Source organism: Oncorhynchus nerka, linkage group LG9a (genome assembly GCF_034236695.1).
Source record: "Oncorhynchus nerka isolate Pitt River linkage group LG9a, Oner_Uvic_2.0, whole genome shotgun sequence".
NCBI classification, from domain to species: Eukaryota; Metazoa; Chordata; class Actinopteri; order Salmoniformes; family Salmonidae; genus Oncorhynchus; species Oncorhynchus nerka.
Window position 1 is genome coordinate 3,155,166 of NC_088404.1, and position 12,191 is coordinate 3,167,356.

Here is a 12,191-nt window from a genome sequence, read left to right on the forward strand (position 1 = left end):
CCCTCAGTCGTGGTATATTGGCCATATACCCAGACTAAGAACAGCCCTCAGTCGTGGTATATTGGCCATATACCCAGCCTAAGAACAGCCCTCAGTCGTGGTATATTGGCCATATACCCAGCCTAAGAACAGCCCTCAGCCGTGGTATATTGGCCATATACCCAGCCTAAGAACAGCCCTCAGTCGTGGTATATTGGCCATATACCCAGCCCAAGAACAGCCCTCAGTCGTGGTATATTGGCCATATACCCAGCCTAAGAACAGCCCTCAGTCGTGGTATATTGGTCATATACCCACAGCTCCTCGGGCCTTACTGCTTAAGTATACTACGTAATAGCTGGTAACATTAATAAGGTATGGAGCATTTTGTTTCTTTAATGAGCATGCTTGGTAAACATTGAATAGTCTTAACTTTGAATAGTCTTAACATTAAATAGTCTTAAGTGATCCTTTGTTTTCTTGAGCATCAACTCCAGCTTTTTCATTTGGACCAGCCTTTTTAATTTTTTTTTAACGTTGTTATATTACTACAAGATAAGTTATTCATATTAAATGTGATTTATAGGCAATAGTTGTCATTCGCATGATCATTCTGACACTATGGAGGTTAACGGAGATGACTACCATATACTCAGACAATAGATCTACCCTGTAATTCACGGCCCATATCAAAACAAAAATATATATTTTAAAAAAAAAAAGATAATCATCATCATTGTTTGAGAACATGGTATTTGTGGTATTTGTGGTATTTGTGGTATTTGTGGTATTTGTGGTATTTGTGGTATTTGTGGTATTTGTGGTATTAATTCCACTGGAATGTTGCTTTGCCATCAACACAACATCTCTCTCCTAAGTACTCTTACTACTGTGCTCACAACCATAGCATTACAGTCAACACAACAAGGACAATGGAAGAGGCTAAACACAACGTTGTTGCCTCTAGGGGGTGCTCTTAAGCCAAAAGGGTTCAAAGAAAAACTATCCTAAATTGGTGGTAGTCATACTTTAACTCGCCGACGATCAGATATCCAAACAATCCATCAAACGATCAAAACCTTATTTCATGACGAAAGGTGATCCCAGTGTCTTTCGGTGTGCTTGTGCGTGATGTGGTCGTGAGAGAGGGAAAGGCAGAGATCCGAATGGTTGATGTTCTCAGTTGCCAGGCAGGAAGCTGAGGATGTATTCTCCCACCCCGAAGAAGTAGACCACCTGGGCGATACCAAATAAGGGCGCGATGACCAGGGCACGGCAGTACGCCCCCTTCAGGAACGCAGAGGGACCCTCGTTCTTCATGATTTTACTGATGGGAAAGATATGAGCAACACAGATTAGCAACAAGATATCAGTGAATAGTTTTACCTCGTTACTGATGATGTGTTTAAACTGAATATGGCAGCTGAGTTATCATATAGAGTATAGAATGTATTCATTCTGTATTCAAATTGTCGTCACCAAAAAGAACAAGAAAAACAGTGAAAAACATAGCTGATTATAACAGTCTTCTGGATGAGGGAATGGGTTTTCCCCAAAACATTCACAATTAAATGGCTACAAAAGTTTTTATTTTTTATTTAACCAGGCAAGTCAGTCACCCCAGTCAAAGCCCGGACGACACTGGGCTAATTGTGCGCCGCCCTATGGGATTCCAATCACGGCCGGATGTGATGCGGCCTGGATTTGAACCAGGTACTGCAGTGACGCCCCTTGCACTGAGATGTGGTGCATTAGACCACTGTGCCACTCGGGTCGGGAGCCCGAAAGAAGCCTGTGTCTTCCTTGCAGAAGAAAAGCCCGATGTTTTCTACCAATCCAGTGGGCATTTGCTTTGTAAACTCAATCACATGTGTGCTACAGAAACACCAAACAGCAGTGCTAGGTGGCTGTACTACAGAAACACTACAGAAACACCAAACAACAGTGCTAGGTGGCTGTACTACAGAAACACCAAACAGTGCTAGGTGGCTGTACTACAGAAACACCAAACAGTGCTAGGTGGCTGTACTACAGAAACACCAAACAGTGCTAAGTGGCTGTACTACAGAAACACCAAACAGTGCTAAGTGGCTGTACTACAGAAACACCAAACAGTGCTAAGTGGCTGTACTACAGAAACACCAAACAGTGCTAGGTGGCTGTACTACAGAAACACCAAACAGTGCTAAGTGGCTGTACTACAGAAACACCAAACAGTGCTAGGTGGCTGTACTACAGAAACACCAAACAGTGCTAAGTGGCTGTACTACAGAAACACCAAACAGTGCTAAGTGGCTGTACTACAGAAACACCAAACAGTGCTAAGTGGCTGTACTACAGAAACACCAAACAGTGCTAGGTGGCTGTACTACAGAAACACCAAACAGTGCTAGGTGGCTGTACTACAGAAACACCAAACAGTGCTAAGTCCATGGGCACTTGAATGAAAGGGTAACTACACTCACCCATCTCCTGAGATGGTAATATGTATTGTACTATACTTAGAACATCCTATTGTTATGTTTTTATCCAAAACAAAAAGTGTGTTTTTGAGAGGGGGGGGGGGGGTCCTGAACAACGTCAATACCCCACAATCCCCATGTGTTGAGATGTACCTGATACAGTCAGTCACCCCAGTCAAACCCCGGACGACACTGGGCCAATACCCCACAATCCCCTGTGTTGAGATGTACCTGATACAGTCAGTCACCCCAGTCAAACCCCGGACGACACTGGGCCAATACCCCACAATCCCCTGTGTTGAGATGTACCTGATACAGTCAGTCACCCCAGTCAAACCCCGGACGACACTGGGCCAATACCCCACAATCCCCTGTGTTGAGATGTACCTGATACAGTCAGTCACCCCGCTGTAGGCTTCCTCTGTACTCCCTCTGTTCATAGACTGGATTCTGGTCTTTATCACTGTCAATACACAACAACACCATGGTAAACACGACAACTGATGCAACTAAGAACCTATGACTGGTGTAAGATCCCAGGCTAAATACAGACCATTTTAACTCAGAGAGACATAACGTAGTATAATACTACAACATTGTAACACATTTTAGGGTCTTAATAAGAAGTTATAATAAATTTGAAAGAAAATCCCCATGTCTCACCATCTACAGGGTTGACAGCCACAGCGGCCGTGCTGCCAGTCTATATTACTACAGTATTATTAACTAGATACTGGATATTATAATATTATGTCTCACCATCTACAGGGTTAACAGCCACGGCGGCCGTGCTGCCAGCCAGACAGCCTGCCAGGAATGAGACATAGAACGGAGCGGGGCCCTCCGCTCCTCTCTTCCCCAGGTCGTTCAGGTTGGCAAACAGAGGGAAGTAGATGATGGAGAACGGAACATCCCTGAGAAGAGAGGAAGGGAGAAACGAGGCACGAGCAGAGGAGAGTTTTATCATATTGTCATACCTCAGTGTGTGTCGGTGTATCTATGAATGGGCTTTCATTGTATTTCTTTGATTCCTCGATTCCTCATGTCCTCTTTCCTCGACTCCTCAAAACGCCTTGGAGGAGAAGATCCAAGGTCCCTTAGTCTCTGATCTTTTTCCTCCATACGTTTTGAGAAGGAGACGAGGAGAGAGGACGGTAGGAATCTAGGAAATACAATTGAGATAGAGCCAATGAGTCAAGGGTAGTTGGTGGTCAGAACAGTGTCTGTCTGTGGTGCTATGTTGTTTACCTGAGCAGTGTGGCCCCCAGGCCCTTGTACAGCCCAGCGATTCCCTTCTCCTTAAGCAGTTCCCTGGTCAGTTGCATGGCAGTGGGGGACTTGGTCGGCACGGTCCCCGGTACTACCGTCTCTGGCATCAGCTTCCTCTGGGCCTCTGATAGAAGGACAGACAGGGACAGCGTGGGGTTAGAGCTTTTCTGATAGTTGATTTGTTAAGGAACAATTGTACTATTATTGTAATTAAGATGCACTAACTTTTCTGTTCTGTCTGTGGACAATGTAGTATCCATCCATCCACCTACCCACCTATCTACCTACCCACCCACCTATCCACCTACCTACCTACCTATCCACCTACCTACATATCCACCTACCTACCTACCTACCTACCCACCTACCTACGCACCTATCCACCTACCTATCCACCCACCCACCTATCTACCTACCTACCCACCTACCTACCTACATATCCAACCAAACCCAACTACCTACCTACATATCCACCTACCTACCTACCTACCTAAATATCCACCTACCTACCTACCTACCTACCTACATATCCACCTACCTACCTACCTACCTACCTACCTACCTACATATCCACCTACCCACCCACCTACCTACCTACCTACATATCCACCCACCCACCTACCTACCTACCTACCTACCCACCTACCTACCTACCCACCCACCTACCCACCTACCTACCTACATATCCACTTACCCACCTACATATCCACCTACCTATCCACTTACCTACCTACCTACCCACCAACCTACCTACCTCCCTACATATCCACCCACTCACCTACCTACCTACCCACCCAACTACCCACCTACATATCCACCTACCTATCCACTTACCTACCTACCTACATATCCACCTACCTACCTACCTACCTACCTACATATCCACCTACCTATCCACTTACCTACCTACCTACCTAACCACCTACCCACCTACCTACCTACCTACCTACATATCCACCCACCTACCTACCCACCCACCCACCTACCTATCCACCTACCTACCCACCCTACCTACCCACCCACCTACCTACCTACCTACCCACCTACCCACCCACCTACCTACCTACCCATGTACCCACCCACCTACCTACCCACCTACCTACATACCTACCCAACTATCCACCTACATACCCACCTACCTACATACCTACCCAACTACCCACCTACCTACCCACCTACCTACATACCTACCCACCTACCTACCTACATATCCACCTACCTACCTACATATCCACCTACCTACCTACCTACATATCCACCTACCTACCCACCCACCTGCCTGCCCCACCTGCCTGCCTACCCACCTGCCTGCCTACCCACCCACCCACCCACCTACCTACCTACCTACATATCCACTTACCCACCTACATATCCACCTACCCTATCCACTCTACCCACCTACCTGCCCACCCACCCACCTACCTGCCTACATATCCACCCACTCACCTACCTACCTACCTACCCAACTACCCACCTACATATCCACCTACCTATCCACTTACCTACCTACCTACATATCCACCTACCTACCTACCTACCTACCTACATATCCACCTACCTACCTACCTACCTACATATCCACCTACCTATCCACTTACCTAACCACCTACCCACCTACCTACCTACCTACATATCCACCCACCTACCTACCCACCCACCCACCTACCTATCCACCTACCTACCCACCTACCTACCCACCCACCTACCTACCTACCTACCCACCTACCCACCCACCTACCTACCTACCCACTGCCCACCCACCTACCTGCCTGCCCACCTACCTACATGCCTACCCAACTATCCACCTACATACCCACCTGCCTACATACCCACCCAACTGCCCACCTGCCTACCCACCTACCTACATGCCTGCCCACCTACCTGCCTACATATCCACCTACCTACCTACATATCCACCTACCTACCTACCTACATATCCACCTGCCTGCCTGCCCACCTGCTACCTGCCTGCCTGCCTGCCCACCTGCCACCCTGCCTGCCTGCCTGCCCACCCACCTACCTCCACCTGCCTGCCCACCTGCCTGCCCACCCATCCACCTGCCTGCCCACCTACATATCCACCTGCCTGCCTGCCTGCCTGCCTGCCTATCCACCTGCCACATATCCACCTACATATCCACCTGCCTGCATGTTCACCTGCCTGCCTGCCTGCCTGCCTGCCTACCTGCCTGCCTGCCATATCCCCCCACCTACCTGCCTGCCCACATATCCACCTGCCTGCCTGCCTGCCTGCCTGCATATCCACCTACCTGCCTACCGGACCGACCCACATATCCACCTACCTACCTACCTGCCTGCATATCCACCTACCTACCTACCTACCCACATATCCACCTACCTACCTACATATCCACCTACCTACCCACATATCCACCTACCTACCCACATATCCACCTACCTACCTACCTACCCACCGACCTACCTGCACATCCACCTGCCCGCCTACCCTGCCTCCATATCCACCCACCTGCCTGCCTGCCTGCCTGCCTGCCTGCCTGCATATCCACCTGCCTGCCCACATGTCCACCTGCCTGCCTGCCTGCCTGCCTGCCTGCCTGCCTGCCTGCCTGCCTGCCTGCATGCATCCGCCTGCCTGCCTGCATCCGCCTGCCTGCCTGCCTGCCTGCCTGCATGATCCACCTGCCCCACCTGCCTGGCTCCACCTGCCTGCCTGCCTGCCCGCCTGCCCCCCCACCTGCCTGCCTGCCCACCCACCTGCCCACCCCACCCACCTGCCTGCCCACCCACCTGCCCGCCTGCCTACCTGCCTGCCCACCCACCTGCCTGCCTGCCCACCCTACCCACCCACCTACCTACCCACCTCCCTACCTATCTACCCACCCACCTACCTGCCCACCCACCTACCCACCCACCAACCTGCCTACCCACCCACCCACCTACCCACCAACCTACCTACCTACCTACCTACCTACCTACTTACCCACCCACCTACATATCCACCCACCCACCTACCCACCTACCCACCCACCTACCTACATACTCACCTACCTACCCATCCACCTACCCACCTACATATCCACCTACCTGCCCTACCTACATATCCACCCACCACCCATATCCACCTACCTACCTATCCACCCACCCCCACTGCCACCTGCCCACCCACCCACCTGCCTGCCTACCTACCTACATATCCACCTACCTACCTACATATCCACCTACATATCCACCTACCTACATATCCACCTACCTACCTACCTACCTACATATCCACCTACCTACCTACCTACCTACATATCCACCTACCTACCTACCTACCTACATATCCACCTACCTACCCACATATCCACCTACCTACCTACCTACCGACCTACCTACATATCCACCTGCCCACCTGCCTGCCTACATATCCACCACTGCCTGCCTGCCTGCCTGCCTGCCTGCCTGCCTGCATATCCACCTACCTACCCACATATCCACCTACCCACCTACCCTGCCTACCTACCTGCCTGCCTACATATCCACCTGCCTACCTACATATCCACCTACCCACCTACCTACAATCCACCTGCCTGCCTGCCTGCCTGCACCTGCCTGCCCTGCCCACCCACCTGCCCACCTGCCCACCCACCTGCCCACCTGCCACCCACCTACCCACCCACCCACCTACCCACCACCTGCCTGCCCGCCCACCTGCCCACCTACCCACCTGCCACCTGCCCACCTACCCACCCACCTGCCTGCCTGCCTGCATACCTGCCTGCCTGCCTGCCTGCCTACCTGCCCACCTACCCACCCACCTCCCTACCTATCTACCCACCCACCTACCCGCCACCCACCCACCAACCTACCTACCCACCCACCTACCCACCAACCTACCTACCTACCTACCTACCTACTTACCCACCCACCTACATATCCACCCACCCACCTACCCACCTGCCTACCCACCTGCCCTACATACTCACCTACCTACCTATCCACCCTACCTGCCTGCCTACATATCCACCTACCTACCTGCCTGCCTACCTGCACATATCCACCCACCACCTGCATAATCCACCTGCCTGCCTGCCTGCCTGCCTGCCCATCCACCCACCTGCCTGCCTACCTGCCCACCTACCTGCCTGCCTGCATATCCACCTACCTGCCTGCATATCCACCCTGCCTGCATATCCACCTACCTACCTACATATCCACCTACCTACCCACCTACCTACCTACCTACCTACCTACATATCCACCTACCTACCCACATATCCACCTACCTACCTACCTACATATCCACCTACCTACCTACATATCCACCTACCTACCTACCTACATATCCACCTACCTACCTATCCACCTACCTACCTACCTACCTACCTACATATCCACCTACCTACCTACATATCCACCTACCTACCTACCTACATATCCACCTACCTACCTACCTACCTACCCACCTACCCACCCACCTACCTACATATCCACCTACCTACCCACCTACCCATCCACCTACCCACCCACCTACCCACCCACCCACCTACATACCCACATACCCACCCACCTACCCACCCACCAACCCACCAACCCACCCACCTACCCACCACCACCCACCCACCTACCACCACCCACCCACCTACCCACCCACCCACCAACCTACCTACCCACCCACCTGCCCACCAACCTACCCACCCACCTACCTACCTACCTACCCACCCACCCACCTACCTACCCACCTACCTACATATCCACCTACCTACCTATCCACCTACCTACCTACCTACCTACCTACATATCCACCTACCTACCTACATATCCACCTACCTACCTACCTACATATCCACCTACCTACCTATCCACCTACCTACCTACCTACATATCCACATACCTACCTACATATCCACCTACCTACCTACATATCCACATACCTACCTACATATCCACCTACCTACCTACATATCCACCTACCTACCTACATATCCACCTACCTACCTACATATCCACATACCTACCTACATATCCACCTACCTACCTACATATCCACATACCCACCCACCCACCTACCCAACCATCCAGTTTACAGCTATTTAGGCAAGATAAGACTTTATAAAGGTTTGTACCTGCTCGTGTAAAGTCTTACAATGCGTTATAACTGCATCATAATGCATTATAACTGCAAGCTGTTACCACATGGAATGCATGAATAACTCAATGAGAATGTAATGGTAGGCCAATACAACAAGGGGACGAGAATAGACAGTAGAGATGGTAGGATCCTTATGTGGGTCCAATATAGAATAGACAGTAGAGATGGTAGGATCCTTATGTGGGTCCAATATAGAATAGACAGTAGAGATGGTAGGATCCTTATGTGGATCCAATATAGAATAGACAGTAGAGATGGTAGGATCCTTATGTGGGTCCAATATAGAATAGACAGTAGAGATGGTAGGATCCTTATGTGGGTCCAATATAGAATAGACAGTAGAGATGGTAGGATCCTTATGTGGGTCCAATATAGAATAGACAGTAGAGATGGTAGGATCCTTATGTGGGTCCACTATAGAATAGACAGTAGAGATGGTAGGATCCTTATGTGGGTCCACTATTGACCACACGGGGGCAGAATTTATCCATATTTCAACACTAGGTCACAGTGACCCTTCCATTTTGCATCTCCGTGTCTCTCTCTTACCAATCCTCCTCCATCTCTCTAAATATCTGATTGTTTTTCCATCTTTCTAAATGGTTCTATCCGGTCGGGATCACCGATAGAGAAACGTAACGGTCACGTGGATGCCGTGTCCACTAAAAGGGAGAACAGTGCCTTTAAATCACGCTGTAATACAGGACTTCATTCCACTCTCTCTAACTGATTCTCCTCTATCAATTCAATTCAATTCAAGGGCTTTATTGGCATGGGAAACATGTGTTAACATTGCCAAAGCAAGTGAGGTAGATAATATACATAAGTTAAATAAACAATACAAATTAACAGTAAACATTACACATACAGAAATAATAATATCTATCTCTTACTGATTCACCTCTATCTCTCTCACTGATTCACCTCTATCTCTCTTACTGATTCACCTCTATCTCTCTCACTGATTCACCTCTATCTCTCTTACTGATTCACCTCTATCTCTCTTACTGAATCTCCTCTATCTCTCTTACTGAATCTCCTCTATCTCTCTCTTACTGATTCACCTCTATCTCTCTTACTGAATCTCCTCTATCTCTCTTACTGAATCTCCTCTATCTCTCTTACTGAATCTCCTCTATCTCTCTTACTGAATCTCCTCTATCTCTCTTACTGAATCTCCTCTATCTCTCTTACTGAATCTCCTCTATCTCTCTTACTGAATCTCCTCTATCTCTCTTACTGATTCACCTCTATCTCTCACTGAATCTCCTCTATCTCTTACTGATTCACCTCTATCTCTCACTGATTCACCTCTATCTATCTATTACTGATTCACCTCTATCTCTTACTGAATCTCCTCTATCTATCTCTTACTGATTCACCTCTATCTCTCACTGATTCACCTCTATCTCTCACTGATTCACCTCTATCTATCTATTACTGATTCACCTCTATCTCTTACTGATTCACCTCTATCTCTTACTGATTCACCTCTATCTCTCTCACTGATTCACCTCTATCTCTCTCACTGATTCATCTCTATCTATCTATTACTGATTCACCTCTATCTCTCTCACTGATTCACCTCTATCTATCTATTACTGATTCACCTCTATCTCTCTCACTGAATCTCCTCTATCTCTTACTGATTCACCTCTATCTCTCACTGATTCACCTCTATCTATCTATTACTGATTCACCTCTATCTCTTACTGAATCTCCTCTATCTATCTCTTACTGATTCACCTCTATCTCTCACTGATTCACCTCTATCTCTCACTGATTCACCTCTATCTATCTATTACTGATTCACCTCTATCTCTTACTGATTCACCTCTATCTCTTACTGATTCACCTCTATCTCTCTCACTGATTCACCTCTATCTCTCTCACTGATTCATCTCTATCTCTTACTGAATCTCCTCTATCTATCTCTCACTGAATCTCCTCTATCTCTTACTGATTCACCTCTATCTCTCACTGATTCACCTCTATCTATCTATTACTGATTCACCTCTATCTCTTACTGAATCTCCTCTATCTATCTCTTACTGATTCACCTCTATCTCTCACTGATTCACCTCTATCTCTCACTGATTCACCTCTATCTATCTATTACTGATTCACCTCTATCTCTTACTGATTCACCTCTATCTCTTACTGATTCACCTCTATCTCTCTCACTGATTCACCTCTATCTCTCTCACTGATTCACCTCTATCTCTCTCACTGATTCACCTCTATCTCTCTTACTGATTCACCTCTATCTCTTACTGATTCACCTCTATCTCTCCTACTGATTCACCTCTATCTCTTACTGATTCACCTCTATCTCTCTTACTGATTCACCTCTATCCCTCTTACTGATTCACCTCTATCTCTCTTTCTGATTCACCTCTATCTCTTACTGATTCATCTCTATCTCTTACTGTTTGTCCTCTGTCTATCTCTCACTGATTCACCTCTATCTCTCTTACTGATTCACCTCTATCTCTTACTGAATCTCCTCTATCTATCTCTTACTAATTCACCTCTATCTCTTACTGAATCTCCTCTATCTCTCTTACTGATTCACCTCTATCTATCGCTTACTAATTCACCTCTATCTCTTACTGAATCTCCTCTATCTCTCTTACTGATTCACCTCTATCTCTTACTGAATCTCCTCTATCTATCTCTTACTAATTCACCTCTATCTCTTACTGATTCACCTCTATCTCTTACTGAATCTCCTCTATCTATCTCTTACTAATTCACCTCTATCTCTTACTGAATCTCCTCTATCTATCTCTTACTAATTCACCTCTATCTCTTACTGAATCTCCTCTATCTCTTACTGATTCACCTCTATCTCTTACTGAATCTCCTCTATCTATCTCTTACTAATTCACCTCTATCTCTTACTGAATCTCCTCTATCTATCTCTTACTAATTCACCTCTATCTCTTACTGAATCTCCTCTATCTATCTCTTACTAATTCACCTCTATCTCTTACTGATTCACCTCTATCTCTTACTGAATCTCCTACTAATTCACCTATATCTCTTACTGAATCTCCTCTATCTATCTCTTACTAATTCACCTCTATCTCTTACTGAATCTCCTCTATCTCTTACTGATTCACCTCTATCTCTTACTGATTCACCTCTATCTCTTACTGAATCTCCTCTATCTATCTCTTACTAATTCACCTCTATCTCTTACTGAATCTCCTCTATCTATCTCTTACTAATTCACCTCTATCTCTTACTGAATCTCCTCTATCTCTTACTGATTCACCTCTATCTCTTACTGATTCACCTCTATCTATCTCTTACTGTTTGTCCTCTGTCTATCTCATACGGATTATCCTCTATCTCTTACT

The 12,191-nt window shown here is 47.6% G+C and overlaps 1 protein-coding gene across 2 annotated transcripts in view; it reads right to left on the reverse strand.

Annotated features, from left to right (window-relative positions):
- Positions 1-350: 350 nt before the first annotated feature.
- LOC115127050 (mitochondrial glutamate carrier 1-like) overlaps positions 351-12,191 on the reverse strand; it is a 124,712-nt gene continuing 112,871 nt past the window's right edge. For both annotated transcript variants that reach the window (XM_065022199.1, XM_065022198.1), the window contains 4 exons: positions 3,690-3,834; positions 3,201-3,355; positions 2,829-2,904; positions 351-1,306 (listed from right to left, as the gene is read on the reverse strand). In XM_065022199.1, coding sequence (XP_064878271.1) covers positions 1,159-1,306; positions 2,829-2,904; positions 3,201-3,355; positions 3,690-3,834 — 524 coding nt within the window. In that variant the 3' untranslated portion in view covers positions 351-1,158. The remainder of the gene's footprint in view (positions 1,307-2,828; positions 2,905-3,200; positions 3,356-3,689; positions 3,835-12,191) is intronic.